This window comes from Emydura macquarii, unplaced genomic scaffold (genome assembly GCF_026122565.2).
Source record: "Emydura macquarii macquarii isolate MOO-44397 ecotype Brisbane River unplaced genomic scaffold, CSIRO-AGI_Emac_v2 contig_705, whole genome shotgun sequence".
NCBI lineage: Eukaryota > Metazoa > Chordata > Testudines > Chelidae > Emydura > Emydura macquarii.
The window spans coordinates 8,714,691-8,741,633 of NW_027130842.1; the positions used below are offsets into that span (position 1 = coordinate 8,714,691).

The 26,943-nt window shown below is 38.9% G+C and overlaps 1 protein-coding gene across 4 annotated transcripts in view; it reads left to right on the plus strand.

The window, feature by feature from the left end:
- Positions 1 to 6,360: 6,360 nt before the first annotated feature.
- Positions 6,361 to 26,943, plus strand: part of ADGB (androglobin) — a 170,386-nt gene continuing 149,803 nt past the window's right edge. For 3 of the 4 annotated variants that reach the window (XR_010918636.1, XM_067542212.1, XM_067542214.1), the window contains exons 1-5: positions 6,361 to 6,436; positions 9,363 to 9,522; positions 12,465 to 12,557; positions 17,076 to 17,147; positions 20,478 to 20,687. Coding sequence is in view for 3 of the 4 variants with exons in the window: in XM_067542212.1 (XP_067398313.1) it covers positions 6,363 to 6,436; positions 9,363 to 9,522; positions 12,465 to 12,557; positions 17,076 to 17,147; positions 20,478 to 20,687 (609 nt within the window). In the remaining variant the exon portion in view is untranslated. The remainder of the gene's footprint in view (positions 6,437 to 9,362; positions 9,523 to 12,464; positions 12,558 to 17,075; positions 17,148 to 20,477; positions 20,688 to 26,943) is intronic. The other variant, XM_067542213.1, reaches the window with a different exon arrangement.

Sequence of the window (26,943 nt, forward strand, 5' to 3'; positions counted from 1 at the left end):
ATGCCCTCACTGATTCTACATCAGTTCTTTTACTGTTCCTGCATTCAATCCCCTACTCCTCTACCTTCAGGGCCCTCACTGGCACCAACTCTTTTGTAGGGAGGAATACTTGGCTGTGCTAGACAGTTACAGAGACAGGTGATGATGCAGGGGCAATGAAGGGACTAACATGCAGCCAATGCATTCTGTTGCCAGTGTACTCATTCTTAGGGAGCCAGAGGCAGTGGAGGGGGAAAGCGGAGATGTGGTACTTGGGGATGCTAAGAAATTATTTGTAAAATAGCCAAAGAAATTAACTGCCCCAAAACTTTTTGTACACAGACTAAAGATTGTCCAGGGGTGCCTGGTGGTCTTCCAGATCATAGAGTTCAGCTACAGTCAAATCTTTGAAAATAAGTGACCCGACAGGTTGATGATCCCCGAAACACAATAATGAGTCGGTTGGAAATTAAGGGTTTATTAAAACAACAGGAATATAAAACCTAGATTACCTTTTACTTATATGGTTGGAGGAGGAGGGGGGGCGGGTATGGCTATTACTTTTAGAGCAAGTTTTAAACGAAAGCTAAAAGGGAGAGAGGAGAGAAAGGGTTAACGTCTTACCAGCATCAGAAAGAGCTGCAACATGATACCCAGAAGCTTGCTGAACAGCAGCAACACAGAAAGACGGCTTGTATGATTTGATACGCGCTCGGAGTCAGTCGGGAGCGGGAGAGATAGGGACGGACCAGATGATCAGTCTGGTGGACGGTGAGCTCTCTCAACCGGAGCCTGGGTTGTGCCCCGGTTTTATACTAGGGGCTTCAGGTAGCCAAGGTTGCTCCGGATTGGAGGGGAGATATTTGAACCAGGACAAACCTTTGGCTGGGTGATGAGGCAGCTGCTCTCGGTCACCTGGTCAGTTTCAGGAGGGGCGAGGAAATGGCCTAATAAGGTCAGGTCGAGGTTTTCCTGATGCACCAGGTGGTTAGGTGGGGACAAGAGGTGGACATATCAGGTACTGTGTTGCAACAATAAGCAGATACAGAGTTAGAGTACACATCACCCCCACAATACAACCTTACCTCTGCTGTCTTTGAGCTGTATGCCAACACACCAATAACATAGGTAACGGATACTACAGAACTTACAGATACTACAGAAAACTCTGGAAACAGAGCACATGAGCACTGTAGGTCAAAATCTAATACCTTCTGTTTGCTAAGGCGAAACTTGGGTTTAGGTCAGGCATAGCAAACAGGAGCTACCAACACCTGGCCTACACACAAACACTGATCCTGCTCCATACAAACTACTACAGGCTTTCTAAATGGTATAACTCCTTCACTTTTGCCTAGAGGATTCCTTCTGAAACATTACCTTACTTGCCCTTCACTAAACTCCACAGACCGTTGTCATATATGACACCAGACTGCTGGCAACCCTATGGCAAGAAGACCCTTGTGCACAGCTGTTGACACAGCCTACACTGAAATGAGGCATACTTGATGCATGCACTTTTTCCAGTTAATCACTCCACCATTCAGTATAGCTACATCTAACAGCTGAAGTGCATACAGATAAATAAAACAAATGAAATCTGTACAAATAATGGTACATTCTCTTAGTTGTTCTTCATGTCTATTTGTGGCACTCCCCCTCACTGAACTATTCTCTGTGGCTGTTGGCAGCTGTGTTATGGGTGTGACCTGTACCTTTACAGTGTATTTCCTGGTTTTCAGAGGTTTGAGTGTTGCTAAATGTGACATTCTGGAAGGTCACAAGGTACCACCGGGCAATCTTAACTCTGTGTTAACAAAGTTTTTTGGCAATCAATTACCAGGTCAATTCCCAGACTGGAAATGCTGCAATGACATTGGCCTCCAGGGTAGCCATGCTGAGATAGCTTAAACAGGGCAAACTGCAAAGAATAGGGCAGGCAAAGCCCTAAATACTGGTGGTTTTTCTTCCATAAGATATACCAAGCCAGCAACAAACAGCTTCTGATGACCTCACTGGTCATTCAGTAGACAAAACACAGTCCCCTTAAAATTAGCTCCCTTTGGCTAGCACCCAGACAGCCAAGTCAAATATGATGGGGATTACTGAAAATCTTTATCCATTATACATAAAAACATTTTACCAATCCCAAAGGGTCGGACACATTACCAAACAGGTCAACGAATAGTTCAGATTTTACCGAAATACACACTAAAAGCCAATGCTTATTAACTAAACTAACATTTATTAAAAAAAGAGAAAGAGAGTAATGGTTAAAAGCTCAGTATACATACACAGATGAAAATAAAGCTAAGTCAGTTTCAAAGTAGAGATTATAGCTGAGTTGCAAAATTCTTAAATTGCAAAGTCTCTGAAATTACCCAAACAGCTTGGGGGTCATCAGTCCTTGTACAGAACTTCTTTGTTAGAAATCCAGTCCAGAGAAATGAAGACTAAATAGTCCATGTGCAGAGTTTGTTCAAATTCTCCCATTAGAATTAGCAAGGTGATTCCAGGCTGGTGCTGGGATCCCAATCTTGTGATCCAAACTTTCCGACAAGCTTGGATAGATTTGAGATAAAAAGGATCAGTCCACTAGTATCTGTTATAGATCCATGCAGGCTGACAAATATTTTCTTGACAACAGTTGCCTCTTTGAACAATTAATAAATGATTACTTGGGACTCTGAAGTATCATCTCCTATGTCCTGTGCACACCGGTAACTAGTTACATTAGCACAAGGTAATTGGCCATTTACAACCATTTACAGGTATTTACTACTTAAACTTCAAAGAGAAATACAAACAATAGTATTGTTACATTCAACGTTCCATCTAAATGTTCATATGTTCTTTTGAACTCTTAATCAATAGAACAGTGATAGACAGGAAAGCAGTTTATCTACACTGCTAACCTCTAACAAGAGATATGTAAACAACATCAAATAACTACCAACAATACACTTGCATATCATAGCTCTAGTCTACTTATAAGGAATGACACTCACTACCATTGTATTTTCCTATAATATATCTTGAAAGGTCAGAGTTGGGCCATGCAATCTGTAAAGTTGCTTGGCTTTTTCAGGCCTAGCATCACAACTGCCTAGGGGACAATGGGTGCAGCTGTTAATATAGCCCATATCATCCATTGGGACTGTATGGATGAGTTCATGGTTGATTTGGTATCTTTTTTTGTACATTTGTCATGTAAAATGGACGATGCTTTTAAACAAATGCACAAAAGGTATATGTGGGTGGAGCCAGTTGCCAACAATGACAGTCACGAAGTAGCTAAACTGCCACTGAGAAGATAACCAATGGCTAATGCAGCATGTCACTGGAGGAGTAGGAAGTGAACTCCAGACGCTTGTTTCTGTGCCTCTAGGAAAGTAGTCCTAAGAATATCCAAATCAACAGGACTGGCTTATATAAACTGCAGGGATCTGGTCCCAGAGCTCAGTCTTTGCACCATTCAACCTTATCAGGCTTATTTCAATTGCTCTTTTTCCACCACAATATCATATCATAAGGGAAGCATGAAGCGCTTCCTACCATTTACTTGCCATAAAATGGATGACATGAAGAAAGCCTTAACAAATTTAGAAACTGAAGTAGCAAGCTTGCTAGAAAATGATTGGTTACATGACGGGTCAAGGTGATGAAGGCTTAAACAGAGAAGCTGAAGCATGCTTTGTAACCTGTGTCATGAATGACGGATTTATGGAAAAGAGTAAAATAAGGTGGCAAGGTAGTTGCAGAAACCAACAAATCCTGAGAAACACTAGAGAAGAAATGGATCTATTGGAATTGATGGGAATCGGGGAAGATTTTGTTCCAAGTATGGATGAGGAAAAGGCTCTTGTATACACTGAAGGCTCTAACAGAATCCCTATATGAAACCATAAATCCAGTTAAGGAGACCTATTAAATCTGTTTCTTCTCTCTGTCTATTACAAGTGGCCAGGAATAAAGGAGAGCTATTTTATGGTGGGGAAAAGTTTGTATGTCCTTTCTCAAATTTAGCTCCCTAAGCAAAATCCAAAGAAAGGAAATGAACCAAATAAAAATGTTTGCAAGGGAGGGAAGCAACCCAGCCACTATTCCCACCAAAACTGTTTGTGAGGTGCAAATGTCTACACCAGAGGTTTTTTAGTCTGCATCCCCCTGGGTGCTGGAGCCATGGCCAGGGTCGGGAGCTGCAGCTGAGGCTGGAGCTGTGGCCAGGAGAGGGGCCAGAGCGGAGCTGGGGGCAGTGCGGGATTAGGTGGCGCTCCCTCCCCGCCCCATGTCAGGGCTGGCCCGGGCCCCATCATGCCCCTCCAAAATGTTCCTTCGCACCCCAGTAGGGGGGCACACCCCACAGTTGGGGAACCACTGGTCTATACCTCCCTTTTATTTTGTGTGGGGAGAACAGATACTGAACCACAGTATGGATGAAAAATGACTTGGAAATAACAAAGCAAAACTGAAAGGGAAATAATGAAATTTTTAAAGATACACAAAGTTGTCAAATTATGTTACAAAAAACTGTATGGAAGATCAGCTCTTTTAATGGATGTCTTTTTTTATTTTTTTTAACTGTAGCTGTTGTATAGAGAGTGGTCTCAACTACTGTGTAATTGTCCCTTCTTCAAAGGCTTGTTGAATTCTTCAGCTAGATTGTGATAATTCAAGTTTTGCTGAAATATAGAATATTGAGCAAAAAACACGATCAGATAGTATTTGGGTTTTCACCGAGTAGGGAAATATTAATTAAATTCCTTCCTTTCCACCCAAATAGTGGTGGATAATTTAATAACTTTTAGACATTGAATTATGTGAATTTTTAAATTGTCTTTGGAAATGACTCCTGAACATCTTTTTTATTATTGAATAAATTTTTTGTGCTTGTCCGTAAATACTTAAAAAGAAAAACTAAACACATGTGACCCGTCCGTGCCTAGGGTAGCCACCTGAAAATGCCAAGGGCAGGGCAGGCTATAAAAGAAGAGCAGATTCTCCCAGAACTGGTGTGTGACACTGAAGTCAGGCTTCCCAACCAGCCACAAACTGTGCTTCTGATTCCCTAAACCGGTTATCAAGAAGCCAGTACACAAATACACACAGCCCCCTTTACTGTATTTCAGTCTCCGGCCCCCAATTAGCCACTAGGTCCAGTAAAGAGACCAGTTATTTAAACTCTATGCTCTTTACCAAAAAGGTTCCTTCTGACCCCAAAGTGTCAGCCACAGTACCAGATCAATATAAGTTTGGATCTTACTTCAAAATATCACGCTGCCAGCCAATCCTTTAGTAAATAAAACTAAACGTTTATTATAAAAAGAAAGGAACAAACAATAAGAGAAATGTTAAAAGATTAAAGCAATCAGATACATATAAATGATTTGAAAGTCCATATATATCAGGTTTCTAGAAGAATTGTGGAGTTTGCAGGCTTGTATAGTCCCTTTGGTATACATGCAGTACCTGGATGGGTCTCAGTCCTTTGTTTCACAGCTTCAGTTGCAGATGGCTTGATCCAGAGGTAAATAGGTGGCTGAAAGCTGAACAGGATTGAAGACAAGATGGATCCCAAGCCTCTGCCTTTTTATGTCCTCTGGCTCTTGCTATGCTGCTTGTGGAATTTCACAGGAACCAAAATGGAGTCCAGAGTCACATGAGCAAATCTTGGTGACTCATCAGGTATATCCCTGGCTTCTCCCTCTGGGTCCCTTGCACCTGTGAATTTCTTAATGGGCCATCAAGCAGGCTTTTGTTCTGCAGCCATCCTGTCTGGGGTGTGACCCAGACAGCACAATTTGAAATACAGATATCTCAAACATATCCATAACTTCTATTACACATATAACACATGAACATAAACATTATCATCTTATTTAGCACATTATAGCCTTTCTAACAGTACCTGACATGGCATATCTTACATGAATTACTATGATTTTGACATACTGATGTCAAACAATATAATAAATGTCCCCCCCCCCATCCAGCCAGCGTGACAACACACATTTAGATCAATAAATAAATAAATAAAAATTGTAAGACAATTGAGTTGTCCTTGAAGGCTTTTTAAACTGCCAGGTTCTTCATTTATATTTAATATATATATCCAGAATAAGACAATCAGGGAAACATAAGAACATGTACTTTTTATTTATGTATTTATTTGGGGGCGTATGTGAAAGTGTGATACCATGTTTACCCCACACATGCCATGGGAAGGTTAATATTGGTTTGAGAGGGCAATTAAGCCACCTACTTGCACCTGGAGGGTGGGCCAGGACTAATTAGGAATAAAGCCCAGCTAGGACAAGGCAGGGCTTGTTGGTCCATAAGGAGCTCGGTGAGGGCAGTTGTGGGAGGAAGCTGAGTGGAGAATGATGGATCTTTCTCTCAGGGAAATATCTGGAAGGAAGGCTGAGAAGGAGAAAGGCCAGATAGGCTTTTTTAGGGGGTGAGTTGCAGGCTTAGCTGGAGTCTTCCTGAACTCCTGAGTAAGAAGAGGAATGGGCCAGCCTCTGGATCATGGGGTGGATTAAGGCACAGAAGGATGGTCAAAAGTGTGTCTATGATGGGATGGCTACCAGGTGGGCTGAGCTAGGCTGAAGGCTTGTTTTTTGTATACATAATTTTAGGACTTCAGCAAAATAGTCTGGCTGGAGTACCAGGACAATCCTATGCTTGCAGTAGGTCAAAGGACAGAGGGATGAAATTTAGGCAGAGTTGTTGCATACCACCTCTGGCTTCAAGGGGAGCGGGTGTTGGGGTGGCACCTTGCTATGCGAAGGATGCTAGGAGTTATGCGTAGAGGTATGGTTACATGACAGTGACACAGCTGTGGTGCTGCTGCTGTAGGTAGGTGTTTCCTAGATCTCTGAAAAAGGGTTTTTCCTCTCCAAGAGGCAGCACCTAGGTCAACAGAAGAATTCTTCTGTCAATGTAGCCAATGTCTACACAGGGAGGGTAGGTTGACTTAGCTAACTTAACTAACACAGGGTCTGATATCTTTCATAAGCCTGAGCAACATAGCTAGATCATTATCATTTTTAGGTGTAGACTTGGCGTAGATCAGTTTTGAAAGGAGCAAAAATAAGGTGCATCCTGAGTACTGAAACCTTTAATAGAGCTGGCATTCTGATGTTCTTCACTGCTGTACGAATATGCAGGTACAGCAAACCCAGTGAAGCAACTAAAAGTGGTGTCGCTCTCTGATAATTCACTAAAATTCTGCATGCCTGTGCTTGCACTCTAAATATTATTAAAATAGAGTGGAATATCTTTTGACATTCTGTATGATGCATTAGAGAAAATGATCCTGTTAATGAAAGATTAAAAATTTTAGAGGAGATGCCTGAGGCTTTTTTATATTTGACAAAGAGAGAAAAGTGAAGTTTCATCCCAGAAACTACATCTGTCTTCCAGTTTGTGAAGATGACTTGGGCTATCCCTTGTAATCTACAGAGCAGAATACACAGGCAGATGGTACTGAATTTTTATAATTTAACTCCTAGGAAGAGTTACGAAGAGTGTGTATCAACATAATCCTTGATTAAACAGTGAAGGATCTTTAGTTTTAAGCATCACTTTGTTCTTGCTGCTAATCAGAAGGAAAGAATAAAGACTAAAAGTAAAGGGATGTCACTTGCTAATACTCTAAGAAGACCTCTTTGTGAAGTCAGTATTTATGTGATTAGAGTTTGGGCATAATTAATTTGACACTCACTATACTGAAAATTAGGCGTTAATATGTATCTAGAATTAAAAATACAAAACAAAACTGTAAGTTATGAGCCTATAATCATATTATACAAAATGCCACATCTGTTGAGTGGTGTGGAGATACAGTAAATCACAAAAGCAAAGCCTAAGTGGTTTGTATAGTCACCAGAACCCCAGGAAGAAATTATAGTTCTGAAATTCAAAATTTGATTGTTTTATATGTAATCATCAATTTCTTTCACAGCAATATAAATACACACATGATATAACATATAACCCATGCCAGGATTTGAAAAACCCACTCACCCATAACAAGGGGGAAGATTTCCCTTGCAAATGTGGGCCCCTGGAATTTTCAGTTTCTGCTGAATTTAAGAGATCATCTTTTAATTAAAAAAAAAAAAAAAGCATACAAGAACCAGTTACAATGATGGTTGTGAAGATATCTTTCCAAATGTAAACTGATGCAGTGTTGTCGTCTTGAGTCTGCAGACATATAGCTCTAGATCTGCTGCTGCTGCTCATAGTAGATGAAAGGAATGTTTTGTAAGGAAGGGGCCAAGATTGTTTTTTTTTTTAAAACAGACATCATGAGAATCAGAAAAACGTTGAGAAATTGTATATTAAAAACCCCTATGAGCTAGAAAGACTATTTAAATATGATATGCTTTATTTGAAAGCTGTTAGAAATATGAAATCCCTTCTCTGAGATCTTGATCCTGCTCCTGTGTGGATCTTGGGGCACTCTGGCACTGCTGTGCAAGTGCAGCCCTGTGCTGAGCACCCTGCATAATGTCACATGATCTAAAATCTGCCCATGTGTGGGAGACAAGCCCCCAGGGAGATGCAGTGAACTGATCACAGAAGAGCACATGGCTCTAGAACAGTGTAAGGAAGCAGATTCTGTCTCAGGTCACCTTTCTGGCTGACTGAGGGAGGCTGTCCATCTTCTTCATGCCTTTTCTTCAGCAAGGTTGTCTGTGTTTGGGACCAGGGTGCTTGTGGTGCAACTGCCAGGTTTCTGCCTGGTTCATTGGTAGACAGCTCCTATGCTTGCAACCAGTAGTTTAATGGCATTTAGGGAAGTCATCTTGCACATGCACCACTTCACTCCTGGGTCACACATTCATAGGGGAGGCGGTGCCATGCCCTGATTCCAGCCATCGTCATGCCCCTTTTATTCTCTGGATACTCCTGAGGCGCTGTATGCATATGTACTACTGTTGTGTGGCAGGCAGGTGTTTGTATCTCTCCACACCGGGGAAGACTAGGGATCCACACAGCAGGGTCACTGTTCAGCACAATTAAGGATTCCATCCATGTTACAGTTCAACCCCTTGTGCTTTAGCGGATCAAACCCTAAGGCTCCACTTCATACTCCATCGAGTAGTGGCAGTATTAAAGTTGGCATGTGCTTAAACGCTTTGCTGGATTACAACCCAAAATTGCATCTAGTAGTTTTAAAGACTTTCTGGTATTACTTTTTTCTGAATTCAGAATGGAAAGGTATTGTAATTAGTAGCACTAAACTTTTTAATTAAGTTAAATTAAAACAATCAAATATGAAAACTTATTACATTGTGAAAATCTTTCTGTTGTACAACTTTTCTTTCTTCTCTGGTGTAATCTTCATTTTAAATTGGTTGTTGATTGCTTTCCAGGCCAGCTGCTGTGTTACCCAATGTGGGTGCTGCTAGTGAATCGAAGAAAGGGAAATTTCCCATTTGGCCAGAATGGAACGAAGCAGATATCAATGCAGAAAAGTGGGATGCAGGAAAAGTTGGAAAAGAGAAAGATAAAGCTGGAAAAAGTCCTGTTTTAGTAAGTTGAATGTGACACATGTTTTTTGTGTTTCAGCTTGATTTGTCTACATATATTTAATAGAATAATGCTTTGCTCCAATTTCAGAATAATTTGTTTCTGATAACATGTTAATTTCTCAAGCACATCTTTTAAATTGTTGCCTTTGTTTAAGTGGGTTCCCACTAGACCAAATCCAGTCTTAAGCTAAAAGCATTTTGCCTCTTTTCATTCAAATTTTTCTATGTAATTTGTGCAACAGTTTTCAAACCCAAAAAAGCAAAAATGTTTCAGGCTATAATTAAAATTGAAGCCTTTAATGGAGCAAACACATTGCTTTTACATTTTCTGACAATCTATAGAGACCTTGGGACAGTGTAAACAATGCTGGAAAATACTTATTAATTATGCTTGTGTAAACCCCAGAAAAATAGGCTTTACTTGGGACTCATAATTCCCTGAATATTATACAAATCTTATAGTCTTAAATATTTGTTAATGATCGTACCTAGAGTTAACAATTACTTGTTGGCCCCATTCCCCTTACCTAATGGTTCAGCGAATGTATTGCTTCCTTACCCGGATTCTAAACACTGTTGCATAAATTGTTAGATTTAAAATATTGCTCTATGGCTGCCCAGCACTACCCCTTATGTGGATTATGGGATGAGGAAGAGAGAGTTCCTCTTCAAATACTGTTCATGGGGTGACACCAGTTTGGGGACCTAGTCCAGCAATCTTAGTGCTGTGGGCAAAGAGGGGCAGGATGTGCAAAGGGGACATACAACTAATTCGCAAGAACTAGACACCTATGTGTCACAGAATGGTTCCTGAGACTCTAGCTCTATTCTGATCTTGACTGAGCCCTGGTGGATATGCCTGCTGTGGAGCCACACTATATGGCAATAAGAATGTCTGTCCCTTGTACTTCCATATACAAATGAGTCAGTTTTTGGCTCTGATTTGCTAGCCAGTGATTAATAAAACTGAGAAAAAAGTAGCTTTCTAATCATAATAATTAATAAAAAGCTTGGCTTGGAGCGCCAGATAATATTGCAATAGAAATAATACATAAAAATGATTATAATTGAAAATCTTTTCTCCTTTAAGCATCTTTCATGTATTTCTTCGACTCTTCAGATCTCTAGCATCAAGATGTGTGACACATTGTTTCTTTCGTATACTTGATGTGTAAAACGTGGTGCTAAAAGGTTTTGGTCGCCGGTAAAACACACTACACGTGATAACCTTCTCACTGAAGTACTTCTGTGACTGCCTGTGAATACTCTCCAGAGGGAGAATCATATTTCGTTTTTTCTCATTTGATCCCTTGCATAGTGAGAGGTTAAATTCCATTGTAAACTGTGTCCACATCTGAAAACAGAATTTTGCCCTCACTGTGGAACTCTATGCAAACTTGGTCAAACAAGTAACTACAGTATCCACTGGTTAATCCTTCAGTCCAGCCTGCTAGGTTTCATTTAAGCTTTTGGAATATTAACCAATTCTGAAAAGGTCTGTATTCCCTACAAGCTTTTCTACTTCCCTAATATTACTGTTCCAGTTTTAAGGCACAGACTAGTACACAGAGGAAATTGATAAAATCAAACTTCTAAGCAAGAGAGAAACAGAGTAATGATTTTTCATGCTTTTCTAATGTCTTTTCTTAATTGATAACTATTTAAAGCACCATAGTTCTTCTTCCTGAAACTGTCTCTGCAGATTACACTGTAGTAGTTGCATACCATAGCTTGCAGTCCTTGAAGCATGTCAAGATGGCTTAGCCATTAGGTAGTACCTGTACATCTACCCACTGAAGTAACATTCCAGTTGTGGGGATTTAAGGTCCTACCCATGTCCCTGTCATCAGTTCCTCTCTTTCCATCAGTGAGAGCAGTCTCGGAATCATTTCCCCATCCTAAATTGTACAATTAATTTAGCCAAACTTCCTATAACCTATGCTAGTTTATTCTTAGCGAGTGCTTGTTGCTTAGATAGCCACTGAAGTTTAAAACTTTGGCCCAACTTTCAGTCCCTACATCCGTATCCAGACACCTGATTTAGCACCCTGGTGCTCAGATGCTGAGCACTTATAGCTCCCATTGACTGCAGTGAGAGTTGTAGATGCTCAATCCCCCATTTAATTTTCTGTCTAAATATGGATTTAGGAGTCTAACTTTAGGCTTCCTAGGTAGAAAACTTTGGGTTTAGTGTTAGAATAGTTTTAATCTTAGTGTAGGATTCACTCAATTAGATCTAAAATGGAGTTTGACAATTTTAAGAATGGGATTATTTGATAGGTGTTGCCTGTGATAGCGGGGGACTGGACTTGATGACCCAGGATCTGCTTTCCAGTCCTACGTACTCATGGCAGATCTGAAGAATCAGTTGCCTTTGAGTAATGAGCTTGTTGTAAGAAGAAAACATTATTTATGAATCAGTGTCTTAAGTACTCAAAAATGACTGGGAGAAGGGTGTGCTGCCTGAGATTGCTCAGACTGTGTGGTCTTTACTCCCAGAATAAATAGCCTGAACAGTCCTTCAGGCAGCCTTCCTGGAAGACAGAATAGAATAGGGATTCCAAATAATGTAGTTTGAAGGAAAGGCAATAAAAGACACGAAAGTCTTAGACTCCAGGAAGAAATGGGAGATCTACTCATATTTTACTCTCTGAGTAAAAACAACACAAGTTGAGTACCCTTCTACTCATTTCAAGCACCTGATGTGCTAGACTATGTCCAAACTCTCATAGTCTTTCATTTGGATTTTGCAGACACCGTATATTCTGAGAGCTCTGCTTATTGAGTAACCATCAACCAAGTAACCATCTTTTCTCTTCACTATTCCATAATGTTTGATTTTCTTCCCTGTGAATAGTCAGGCACAATAAAGCATTTTAAATCTTGAAGATTCAATGGTATAGCAAATACAAACTGTTCAATGTACATGTATATTCTATATAGCATGTCTTTGAAGACCCTGAAGGGAAGATTGAATTGCCACCTTCCTTAAAAGTGAATTCCTGGAAACGTCCACATGAATTTTTAACTAATAAGGTAAGAAGCATGTATTTCAACTGTACAGAAGAGGAGATACAGGATCTTATAGCAATGTAGACTTTAAGTTAGAAAATGTATTTCTTCTTTTTCTGGCAAAGCACATTTCATATGGCAAAAACTCCAAAAGTTTGTATGTGCACTTATTATCAACAACATCTCATAAAAATTATGGGTTGTACTCTTCCACCTTATTCCCTGAGTTGCCTCAATGAAATTAATTGTTTTGTCTTTTTATATACATTGTTGGTCTGCATGAGAAAACTAACTGAAATTTAATTGATAACTGCAGTGTTAATAGCAGCCACAATTGTTATAACTGCAGAGTGATAGAATTCCAACTTGTCACAACTAGGCTAATGTATTGCAAATGCTTAGAATGTCCTTGCAGCAGAAGAGACAACTATAGTAGAAGAGACATATGCTACCTTTCCTCAATTAAATGAACAAGAAATTTACAGTGCGGGAACTGCAAGCCACCTCCCTCTACAAATGCACTCTTTTCTAGACTTGTCAGCTGCAGAAATTCTGGAGACACTACCTCAAAATCATCATGAGGTGCCTCCTCCAAATAAACAGAGAATGGCTTATGAGACAGATGAAACATGTTAGAACTTCCTGCTGTCTGGCAAGCCCCTAACTGTATTGCATGTTCCACCCCTCTCCTGCCCCCCCACCTCCAGGGTACTGATGTTCACATACTACCAGATAACAGCACAGTGATGTCTTGTTATTTAACAAGTCATAGAGAACCCAAGTCAGAGCATCGCACCCATGTGACCATAAAAAAAAATGAGTTACATTTGAGGAAGAAATGCAGTCAGTCTAGCTGGTGAACAGGGGCAAAGTAGTGAAGAGAAGAACCTCCCTGTTCCAGGTGCTGTTTATCCATTAGTGCCATCAGTGAGCAGAAGGGATTAACACCAAAAGGGAAACTACTTGCCTGCTCTTGTAAATTCACAAAACTCCAGTTTTTTTCCTACAGGTCCCCATATATGAAACATGCAATGAGAGATGCCTTCTTGATACTCTGGAGATACCACAGTTCCTGTACTGTTTTCTCCCTTTTTAAGAATGCCAAAACTTTTTGGCAAAGTAACAGTGGGGCCAAAGGGCCTGACCTGATTCTCCCACTTGAGCTTTTTAGACTGTGGTTTCACTTGAGCAGAACATTGAAGTAGAAATCTACCATGCATATCTGAGGGTATGTCTACACTGCCAGCCGCATTGTTGGCAGTGCAGGATCGATTCCGCGGGATCGATTGAGTGGCAGTGGAGACCTGCTCAATCGATCCCAGAAGACTATGCCATTAATCCACTCCCGCAAGAAGAGTAATGCTGCGTCGACTGGAGGGCATTTCCCATTGGCGCAGCACAGTGGGGATGCCGTGGTAAGTAGAAGCTAGTAAGTCAACGGGAGATATGCAAGCTACTCTGTGTAGCTTGCGTATCTCCTGTTGACTGCCACCTAAATCCGCCGGCAGTGTAGACTAGGCCTGACATTATGATTGTACACATGATATAACACTATCCTTGCTCTCCCACTTCAGACATCCCACTTCTTTGAACTGCCTACATAACATGTCCATATCGTTGACAATATTTGGCTGGCAAATAACCAGTAACTTGTTTTATTTCTACACAACTCCTTTACTTAATTTTCAACTGCTTTTAAATAGAAACAAACCAAAAAATGAATAATCTGCTTGCCAAGTCACAGGTGAAATGCTCTTCAACTCTGAAAATCTGTTGCTGCTGTTTAAATATAAAACTGTCCTCTTCGCCTTTTGTTCCATTTGAAATCTGAAGGTTAAAACACTTTGCCTGCCCCTCCAGCTTTTCAGTCTTGTCAGTTTTATTTGTGTCAGCAGTAAGCGGTAAGCGGTTTCAAATTTTAATTTTTAATGGGGTCTGAGAGGGGGAGGACAGAAATTGACAAGAGCAAAAGATTGCATGATAAATGCTGCCAAAATACATAGATTGAGTTGTGATATCTAAAGGACTGGGGCAAAAGATCTGGGAGCCAGAAACTGATAAAACTACATGTATATAAAATCCTTCAAATCAACTATAACATCCATCTTCAGAGCCCAGTGAATAAAGCATTTAATTTGTTTAGCATTTAATTAACTCTTTTTGTTTATTTAATCTCCTTAATTTTATGTCAAGTTCCAAAATTGATATAAACATTATAGATATTAATAAAATGGTCATAAAAACCAAGTGATGAAAAGCAATTAAAATTATGTAGTTAGTGTTAAATGTGATAGAAACAGAAAAGGATATGGTGAACAAGTATATGTAAAGTAATAAGAAGATTCAAGCAGCTGATCAAAAATAAAAACAATTCTATCTTCGAGTGATTGCTCATATGCATTCCAATTAGGAGTGCTAAGGAAAAAGGTTCCGGGAATCTGTGCACGGGGCGCGCACACACCTAATTGGAATGGATATGAGTAACACATCTCGAAGAACAACAGTTACTGGTAAGTAACCCTGTTTTTTGTTTGTTTCTAAAGACTTTCACTGGAATCCTCATACATGTTATTGCCAAATTGCCCATAAATGAACAAACATTCTGGTTGTATACATGGACAATAATAAAAAAAGCTAACTTCCTTGTTAGTGTCTTGATGAAGTCTACATCCATACCAGTTGATTTTTAGCCTGGATTGCATATGTTTTCTATTTGGAGGTATTAAAGATTGAGGTCAGAAATGAGTTACTGATTACTTTTTAAAAATGTAGTTATGTTTTGGCTTGAACTCTTGTCAAGACATAATCTGACATACACACACTGTTTGGAGCAAGCAAACTATTGAAGAGACCCCAAAAGTAACCTTTGAAAAAAATGCACTTTTGTCTTATGAGAGTCATCAATAAATAGAACTGAAACAGCTGCTGAAACAGAACGTGTTTCTTCAAAGGATTCTTGAGAATAATGTGGGTTGGCAGTAGTAAGGCGCATGCTACACACTGTTTAACACATTCTTAGGAAACTAAAATGTTTGCATACCTGGTAGAATATGAAGAGCTAGGCTCAAATGGGAAGGAACAAAGGTTGTTTGTCTATTTTAGAAATATCCACTAACCTTTCACTGTAAAAAATGTTCATCTTACTGGAACAATGGTATTAACACAAATCTCTTGTCACTTGCTATACACTGAAGTAAAATTTTTGAAGTTATATAGTAAAGCATTTCCATAGTAAAAATCTCATTTCAACAAGTGATTACTAATACTCAACTTAATGAGGCTTGAATGATGTAAAGAGCAGAAGAAAGTACAAGAAAGCAAATAATTTTTTCATAAATGTTCTCAGAGGAGACTTTGCTTCTAGAATGTCATTAAAACAGCATTCACCACACACTAGAAAGAGGCTGTAAAAAATTGGTATTTTTCATTAATTGCCTAACTCTATACTTAGCAATGTTGGTAAATTTAGAGGGATACCACTAGTATCTCAAGTCAATTAGCTATTGAGTCATCTTGTGGATCTGACTAATGTTACAGAACAATAAGTGTAATCATTTGTAAATCATCTTGGTCTTAGAGGATATTTTGACAATGGATAAATTATAAAATGAATAAAGATCAAAATAACAATCTGTTTGCTAAGTAGATCATCAGCATGTATTCTGCTTTATGGGTGACTCAGGCCCAGATGTCTATATCTTTGTAAACTATTGTGTGACATGTATACAAATCATGCACATTCAGTACTGTGGCAAAATTCAGAGTGACTTCACTGGAAACAGGAATGGTCCTGAAGATTTGTTTTTGTTTTTGTAAAACAAAATTACAAAACAACAAACACCTTAGAGCCAAATGATTCAAAATGTTTTTAGTAGGCGAGTGGGAAATGACTATAGAGCACCACCTTTTAAATCAAATATCTTGGGTGAAGCTGATAATCATAAAAGTGAGAGACTTGCTAGAGCCAGGTATAATCTAAATAAACTGTCTTCCCCTTGCAGAGCTGTTGACGCATCTCCATCATATTCTTCAGCATCCCTAGTATATTAAATTCTACTGCAGTTCTTTCACAGACAGCAATTTCCACTTGAGGCAGTTTCTTTCATGACAAGGTTTTTTTGTCTATGTCATGAAAAAATTAAAAATTACTACAACCTAAACTGAGCCTCTAAAATTCATTTTCAGTTATCATTAAAGTTGTATTTGAATGTTGTGTAGTGAAAGGAGCAAATCTGTAATTGTTAATGTTTCTTGTTCATTGGACACAGAAAACTTTTGCAAGTTATCACTTGTTAACTAAGTTCCCAATACAACTTAACGATGATTAACTTAAATTTTGAACACCTATCTTTTGAAGACATTCTTTTTCTTTCTATTAAGAAATATTGAAGCAGTCAGGGAATTTGCAAGTCTGGAAGCGTTTTAGCTGATGACTGACATTTCTAGCATTAGTACAATTTGTGCTCATATATTTTTTGTGCACCTTGATTCTTTTAAGTGAATATAGCCACAGGCTTTCAACTAAAACCTCTTCTCTTTCAGGTTCCTGTAATAGTGAAAAATGAAAACTGGTTTGACCTTTTTTCAGCAAATGAACACTTACTTGGTAGCGAGGTATGTAGTAAACATGATGGCTCATGTCACATTAAGGACTGATCCCTCAACATTAGTGGTATAAATAGACCATCAATAGAAGAAATAAAGTATGGGAAATCCTGTCAGTGGGGCAAAAATGACAGACAGCCTCATATCAGGATCAAACCGATTTAGTAATGAAGGATTACCATTCTTGGAAATTGAACAAATAAATACAGAGCTAATAAGAGGTTTACCAACATAAATGAGTCTTTTAAAGTAACAGTACAGGTTACGAATAATATTTGTTAATACTTGTATGGAAATAAACGTATGTTAATGCTAAAAGGAAAAAAAGAACTAGTAGTTAGAAAAGGAAGTAAAGATTTTTAACTTTAAACTAGGGTGACCAGCTAGCAAGTGTGAAAAATCGGGACAGGGAATTGGGGGGTAATAGGCACTATATAAGAAAAAGCCTCAAATATTGGGACCCTATAAAATCAGAACATCTGGTCACCCAAGGGTAAGCTCACTGCCACAAAATAAGTATGGAATCTAAAAGTAGTGAAAAATCTTTTATCATTTTAGTTTACAATGTTCACTATATAGAATAGAGGCCAAGTGTGGGAATGCGTTTAGGTACTGGCTTGTATGAGCGTTCCAAGTCTGTGCATCAGAGAGGCTAATTATGAACCCAAGGACAGGATATGCTCTTTAAAGAGCAGTGCATGGCAAAGTGATTATTTTTGAAAATATTTAGAATATGTTTTAAAATGAGTTTAATATTTTTACATTATAATAAATATAAACACTATTCATTATGGGAACTAATATTATTTTTCATATCTTATAGCTAACATTATGCAGGAGGTAGAGGAGAATAGGAACGAATCTCTTAAAACTTATCATTTCAAAACAGAGCATGCACAGGAATAAAAATGTGGCCCCTTTTGGAGGAGTACGTTCTGTGCTCCCCATTGCCCAAGGAGCTGGTTCCCTCTTCCTCCACAGCCCTAGGGCTGGTGGAGCTCACTCTCCCTCCACAGAGCTGGCTCTCCTCCAGCAGCCTCGGGGCCAAAGGAGCTCTGTTTCCCCCAGTGGCTGGAGGAACTGGCTCTCCCTGTTCCAGCCCCGAAGGAGTTCCGTGCCCCTACCAATTGGGGTGGGTCCATGCCCCTGCTTGCCCCTCCTTGTGCATGCCCCTGCTTCAAAACAAATTACATGTCTTTCATTTTTTTCTTTGTTAAAACTGGGCAAAATGCAAATGTTGAGGCTTGCAAACAGAATAATTGAAGATTAGGGATGTAAGAGATCTCAGGAGGTCATCTAGTCCAACACCCTACTCAAAGCAGGACCAAACCCAACTAAATCATTCCAGCCAGAGCTCTGTCAAGCCGGGCCTTAAAGACTGAAGGAACTCAATGGCTTAATGGCTCTTATATAAAGGCCCGTTATTTGACACACAGTTTGAAATAAATATATGGTCTGAATTGGTGGTTTCAGATCCTAGCAAACAGTTATTCATGTTACAAAACTACCATATGTTATCTGGGATGCCTCACTTCCTTAAAAAGAACACTGAAGTGAATCAGTAGGGAAAACTGCCAAACAATAATATCTTCTTTTATAAAAGGGTGATAGCGTTATATTTCTATTTTCAGGGCAGAGCTAAGAATTCTGGATTTTGATTAGAGCTTGGTCTGAACTGTAGACTCAGATCCAAACACTCCTGAACTTGCAGCTTTGAAATTTGGATCCAAATATTAACTTTTTCAAAGTTAGGTGCTTGAACATTATAAGATGATGCTTGAACTGTAAAGTTGGATCTGGAACTGGATCATGGGATTTTGGTCAAACCTGTCTTTAATTGGGATTAGGGAAGCGGAAACCCCAAAACAAAAGCTACTAACTGCAGTTGGCTAACACAAAGTATTCAAATATTAATAAAAATGGAAATATGTACATATTGAATACAAGACTATTTAAATTTAAATTATTACTACTCTACACATTGATGGACCTCTCTTTAGGGCAAGGACGCTGACTTATAAAAGAGCCAACTTTAATATATAGGTATTCCTGTGGAACTGCTCAGTGGCGTATCATGGCTCTCCAGCGCCAGGGGCCAATACATGTATTTGCATCCCCCGTTGGCGGCAGCGCCCCATGGGGGTGGGGTCTGTGGGCCTATTTCCCGCTCTCCTCCATCCCTTCCCCTCCCATTATGGGGTTGGTGGGTGTGGCAGCAGTGGTGTACCAAGGGGACCATGCACACAGGCGACAGCCTGGCGAGGTACCAGCTGGGCCCTCCTTGCAGGAACCACCCCCCACTGACATGCTGGTGGCGATGCCGACCCAGCCCACGGCTCCCTTGTTGCACCCAGCGCGGGGGCAGAGAGGATGGGAGGTGGAGGAGCTGGTCACAAACTTTGCCAGTCAGAGTTTTTGGCACTACACCTGGTCGGCTGGCACCCAGGGGTATGGCGTCTTCTTTTTCCTCCCCTCACTTCAGTACGCCACAGGAACCGCTTATATTGTATTTGAGTTAAAGAAATAAAAAAGAAGGCTTAGCTTCCCAAGTCACGTAACCTTTAAACACATAAAAATAAACTTGTGTCTTACATAGTAAGGAAAACCTTCCTTACCAGTAAAGGTTAAGTGTATCTTGTGGTCATTAATGCACTATACTCTGTGACCTGCTCATCAGTCAGTCAGCATCCAGATTTCCCAAAAGTTCTAAGGCCACTTTTCTCTTGTGATTAGTGCCAGCTCTTGTTGCTCTCATGTGTTGGTGAATCGTGATTGGTCAGTGAAGAGTATTCAATTTCTTGGTAGAATATTTGATTATATAAATGTTCTTTTCTTTAAAAGAACATAAAATAAATGCAGCGGATACTAAATGCAAGAAATGTGAATGCGCTATAATTAATGCATACTACTAGGCATGATATGTACAATGTAAAAGTAGATTCTTGTTTGCAGTCTTATCATTAGACCTTGCCAGCTTCACTTTGTAGGCCTCCCACCTAAAACATACATGAAACAACACTATTGTGGCATGAGATGTACTCTTGATGGCATGGATTAATTAATACGATATCTATTAGCAGTTCCTATTTTCATAAAGCTTTGTGGATCTAAATGCAGCTAAATGTCACATTATGGATGACTTTTAAGGATATTTGTACTGATAAGCAAATCTTGCAATAAAATTAATTTTAATGCACTCTTATGTGAGACTCACTTTTCAGTTAACCTTTAAAATTGTTTTGCATTTTCTGACTAATATAATTTAACTTCATTTTATTTTTTTCCTAAAATGTGTAATGTGATAAACTTTTTTTTTTTTTTAAATTTCTTTGATTTCAGCTGATGAGATGGATAATAAGTGAAATTTGTGCAGTCTGGAGAATATATAATGTGAGTGTTTTCACTAATGAGGGTAAAACCAATACTAATGAAACACCTATACTCTCTTGGAAGCCATGGGAGCATATATATGCCTTATGCAAGGCTATTAAGGGACACACGCCACTGTACAATAGCTATGGAAAATATGTGGTGAAACTTTACTGGATGGTAAGTGACTGCTTTCAATTACATAAAATGTTATTTCTGTGTACAATTTATGTCATTAATATGAATGTGCTGTACTATCTATAATTGTTGGAGGTAAATATTTTGCTTTTTTGAAAAAAATGTTTTGTAATGGTAAAATTGTTAAACTAGCAACAAGATGAAAATGAAAATGTATTTCTTGTTATACTTGTACATTTTAAGAGTTATGAAATCCTAGGTTCATTAGCCAAGAAATGCAGTAATTCTTCAGAAACAGACTACTTGGAGTATTTTATTGCTTGTTAGGAAATTATATTTATCCAGGCACTACTGAAAAATAAATATTGTAATATTTGCTGTTTGTGTACACAGTAGTGAAGAAGTGCGTAGCTAGTATTTCATCTGTTTAAAAGGCTTTTCATATGCTTAGAACTTTGTAACCCTTTTTTCTTTCAAACTGAAATTTTCAATATTACTCAGACTTTGGGGGAAATTTGAGGAAAAGTGATTGTCATTCACTACTACAAAAAGAGTGGTAAAATGTACTTTTTGACATTATTGTTTAAGTGATCCATTTTGAACAGCTCTAGTACCTGAGCAGTTTGGAGTAGAAATTTGAAATTGGCAGGCCCTACTCTGAAAAGCTTTAATTCCTATTGTGTAGCTGTGCCTTCTGGTGGTATGGATGAAATTTTATTTTGATTTTGCTGAGTTATTGGAGTGTTTTCAAAACTGACTTCACACACGTATACTTTGTTATAAGAGAACAGTTTGGAGATCCGTAGTGTTGATAATAAAAAAGAAAAGCAACCTCCCCACTTCCTTAGCACCATACATTGGGACATGAACAAGATGAGTGGAAATACTCATTCAGCACAAAAAGTGTTAACTGGAGATTTAAAAGAAGTATTTAAATCTATGAGACATTATGCAAATGTTTTCTGCTCTTGTGGTTTGAACGGTTTAATACTGAGATTCTATGCAAATTTGCAATAGAATGAAACTTAACTAGCCCAAACCTCTGGTGTATTACAATTAAGTACAGGGTTTTGTCTGAGATATCTAAGAAGCTCAATTTATTGTCTTTAAACAGCTGTTGGCACTCATTACTTTTAGAAGTAATGACTATTTCAGACTTTATTAGGGCTGGATAAAAGTTAAAATCCAAATCTGCCTATCAGATTTCAATAGAAAATCATGAAAATTGAAGATAATCAGGCAAAAGGGTAAGGAAGGAAAATATAAGGATTAAAATAAATAAAAGTGAGTCACATATTTTAAAGGAATCCTAGCAGTTTTAATTTTCAAAATATTGATAATGATGTAGGCCATGTGGACGGAGGAAATGGAGTAGACAGGAGGCATGGAAGTCACTGGAAGAAATCAAGGCAAATGAAGTGAGTTTTAGGGAGGAATTTAGTGGAGAGAGTGAAGATGGTTGGCCTGATAGAAGACTGATCTCACTTCTGGTGTTGGGACACAGGAAAACAGAGTAGGAAGTCATGTGTGTGAGGAAAAGATACAAGGACCAACAAAACATGAAAAGTGGGGAAAGACAGAGACCAATGGGAAGGAATATATAGATGGGACTTATTTGGAAAGAGCATTAAAAGTGTGGATGAAGCTCTTGAACTTTATTTGGAAGGAGACAGGGAGCCAAAAATGGACTCGGACCATGTCACAACACTTATAAAGCAATAGAAAAGAGAGACAGTTTTAGCTGCTGAATGTAGGAAAGACTGGAAAAAAAGAGAGGCAGAGATGCAGTAGAGGAGGAGGTTATGGTATTCTTGGTGGGAGAGAACTGTGATGTGAGCTAGTGTGTTAGCAAGATTCTGAGTCTGAGATATGGGCAAAGTGATAGGGAGAGGAGTTAAGAAGAAAGATTAGAAGTTTGAATTTAAGAAAACAGTGAGATATCCATGAAGAGAGATGAATAAGAGTGGACGAGATAAAAATCTGGACAGAGGTGGGTTTGAGAGTCATTAGATCAAAAATGATCAGATGACTTCTTATTTGTAATGCAGTTGCACCTGATGGAGACCCCAGTCAGGGATTCTGTCCCCTGCTTACTAGGCACTACACACACACATAATGAAGAGACAATTCCTGTCCAAAAGGGGTGGGAGTATATGTTGCATCGAGACAATGAGAGAAGAAGACATCAACTGGAGTCAAGTGCAATGATAGAAAGGAGACCAAGGACAAATCATTGGTTAACTTGAACAGAGCAGGAGAAAAGGAAAAGAAGATCCACCAAAGGGGAGAGGTTAGCAAAATAAGAGGAGAAACAGGAAAGAACATAGTGATGCAAGTCCAAGAAAGACACTTTCAAGTTGTCACTAGGAATGCAAAAGAGGGATCAAGGAAAATGTGTATAGAGAAGAGGCTCTTAGATTTGGCAGGAAGAGATTGCTAGTGACTTTTGCAAGTGCAGTTTTAGTACAGTAGGACTGAAGCAGATCAAGGAGGGAGTTGGAGGAGAGGAAGCAAAGGCCCAGGGAATAGACCACCCAGTGAGCTTAAAGTTGAAAGGGAGGGTGGAAATGAGAGGGAGAGACAGAGAGAGGAAGGAAAGTATGATCAAATGAATGTTTCTTTAGGATGTGTGAAATAACAGTATTCATGAATGTAGAGAAAGAAGAGGTAGATGGAAGAGAGCGATTAACAATAAATAGAAAGGGGAAGAGTGACAGAGCAAGGCAGATTAGAATGCAAGAAATAATGAGATTGAGTTAGATTCATGCTTCTCATACCAAGCAAAATTGGGTCTTTTATTAGTTATGTTTGTTAGTACTTCCCTACTGGAGGATAGGAACAAACTTCCATCTTAACAGGTGCTTGTTAGGCTCTTCCTTATGCAGTCATTTCTTCATGCTAGTAATCTCTCTAGATTGGGAAATTTTATTCTCTTAAAGCTTTCAACATGGAAAACAACCCAATTTTAATTGCAAAAGCTTCCAGCTTCCAAGCTGATTTACTTTTTAATACCTTTCCTGCCTCCTCATCTTAACAAGTCTTTCCTTCCCTACTCAGAGCATTTCTCATTTTATTGGATAAAATACCTGGCTATTGGAGCTTGGTACTTCACTGAACTAGCATTTTATGATACAAGGTTCCTTTTGATTCTTGCAAATTCTTTAGCCTATTAAGTCACTGTTTTCTCCCTCATCCCGGCACAGCCCACCGGATATCACATAGCCCTGCGCACCTTTTCCATATCTCAAAAGCAGGCTGCACATCCCATAATCCTTGGTACTTTCTGGAAAAAAGACTTTCCTCTCCACCTATACCCTCTTACAGATACTGCTTTCTGCTTTCTGATTCAGGTCAGTAATTTGTTTCCTGTTGGTTTGCAAGATTAGCCATTTACTCCATCTTCAATCTGGTCAATTCATCTTTTCACCTTGCAATCCTTGTACTAACACTGTAGCACGGAAAGGAACACATCTCTACTTACATATCTCTCATAGAGATGTTAGAGTGTGTAATTCAGAGTCTGAAAGACTTCACAATGATGAGAATTTCAAAACAAAGGAACTGGGGTCCTGTGGCCAGCGAATCATGCTTCTGGATGAGTATAGTAGCCGATAGGAACCTTAGTATGAGAGAATTGACTAGGTTTCATAGTTGAAATGTTGAGCAAGCCTTGCAATGTACATTACCTGTTGCTTAGCAACTATGTGACTCAGGGTTCTTTCAGAAACCTCTACAGATAAAAATAAAAATTACCCAAATTCTTCTATAACCCTTCTATAACCTATTCAATCAACTGCAGGAGTGTAGCGGGCATGATCTTCTTACCCCTACAATCTTGGGTTGAGGGTGTTGTCTGTGTATGATTGATTCCAGGGTTCTGTGGGGAGAAAATAGCTTGTGATCATGTAATAAACGAATGTATTGTAACACATCTGCAGAGTTAAAATTGCATAGGCTACTTTAACTGTCATTTCCTGAGTTCTGTGTGTTTTAATCAGTCTAATTTCTCTTTTCCCTTCACTGAAGTTCCCTTTTCCTTGCTTCTTCTACTGACTTTACTAACTCTTTCAGTATTTTTAGGACAGATGCGGACCTCGTGGAAGGGAGAATGAAAGGGACATGCAAAGGAGAAAGGAAAGTGATGAACATAAAGCGGGGGAGAGGAGAAATATGGGAGAGTGGTGAAGGGACATTGAAAGAGTGGAAAAATAAAGGGAGAGGAAGAGAAAGTTCATAGATGGGAAGAGAAGGAGGGGGTGGGTCTTCATTCTAGGCTCATTTCAGTGAGATATCATACAGTCTCTTAAGGAAACAGATATCTCACCAGAATCAGCATGTGGTTAAACCCTTTCTCTTTGTTCTATTTGTCATACCACACCCTCTCTTCAGCAATACTGTGATAACCCACCATATTGTGGCACCTCCATCCTGAGTTGTTGTAGTGAAACTCCTACCCCAGTCTTTCTTCCTAGGTCCCAGTTCTCTACACTCAGAAGTTGTGTTCTACTGGGAAAGAAATGGCACCAATGGGTATGAAGTTTGGGTAGGAGTTCTGTGGGCATCTCAAATTCATTCCTCCTGGGACTGACTCTTAAATCTTAAAACCTGCCATAGAATACCCTTATTCAACATAATTGCAACATAGTAGAGCTATTGGCTTGATTTGCTGCCTGCATATTCATTCAGCTCACTTCTGCCAATAACGTCCACTTCTCTACCAAATAAAATCCCGACCCCAAAAATAGAATTACCCTGAACTAAACTTGCTGCTTCATTTCTGCTCTCTATCTCATAAGGATTTCTATTTCTGAATCTGAAATCTTACTTTTGCTCCTTGGATTCTTGGGAATTACTTCCCCTGTGTCTCTAGTCTTTTCCCCACAATGTACCCTTTTTAAGAATATATACTTAGGCTTTAAGAAAAGGATATTGTTAATGCAGGATAATCACAATATGGATTTGAAGATTTAATAACTACATGAAAGAAAAAAAAAATCAGTCAAAGAGAAAAAGTCCAATACCATTTGAAAGGCAAAGTAGTATGTCAAACTGCAGTTATGTTATTTTAACTGTTAAAGGTATGCTTAGTCAGTACTGCACTCTTAAGAATTACTGACAGATTTACTGCATTGAACTGACAAGAATGGGTTAAGCTATGAAGACAAAACAATCCTTTTTCTTTCCCCATTAACTTGTATTGCTCTTTTTATGAAACATTTGATTGAACTGCTAGATGAGAGAGGAAACAAATCTACATGTTATTGTTTGAGCAATTAAAGGTCTATCATTCAGTACCTTCTTAGGTTTTCAAAAATGCACTTTACAAATTGAAAATAGTTTTGGCCATCAGCAAATATTCTTTGCCTTTAGAAATATCAGTGTGTATGATACTTCCTTGATTTACTTATCATTTGGTTCAAACTCTTTTTTAGATTTTGTCTTCTAAAATCTTAAGAATTGGTCGGAGCACCAATTACATAGTAATAGGAGCCATCAGATTGAATCCATGATGCACTTATTACATTTAAAGAATTTATCAAACCAAACTAAAGCATACAGATTATAGCCAATTTAAAAAGAAATACAAAAATTATGTAAATTCACTTAACAATACCCTCTCCTTGTAATATAGTCTCACTACCAATGTTTTTAAACTAAAAATTAGTTTAAGTAAAAGAGAGTTTGTCTTTCCTTGATTTGGTGAATTTGTTTCCATCATTGCAAAGTACAGAGCTTTCTGCAGCTTCTGATAACCCAGTGGATTCAAATAATGTCTTGAAAATAACCTAAATACTTTTATTAATTTAGGTCCAAAGTTCTTGAGCTTCTGCTTCTGGGCAGGTACTTGTCCTTCAGGGAAACTTTCTAAGGAACACTCTCTGAGAAGGTACACTGGAGCCCATCAGTGGCTCTCTTTTAGACCTGTTCACTCAAAAGCTGATATGAAGATTTTTGCTTCCTTTAGTCAGTGGTCATTTTGGATTCCCCCCTCCCCCCTTACCCCTGTTTTGCTGATGTTTGTATTTTGCCTGGCCGATGTTCTAATTTAATTTGTATTTTAATTTGTTTAATCTCAGCTCTTTTGTTCATCATTAATGGGGCCAAAAGGCTGGCCTAAGGTAGCCCTTAGAAGCCCCTTCTAACTAATCACAGCAGCATCCCATATGCTATATTCCTGAGGGTTCAGCAGCTTTTTCATAGGGTATATAATATTTTAATATAGACATCCTTATTGACCGTTTCCCTTTCCTATTTGATCATGGACGTTACTATCGAAATTGACAGTTACTTATATGGA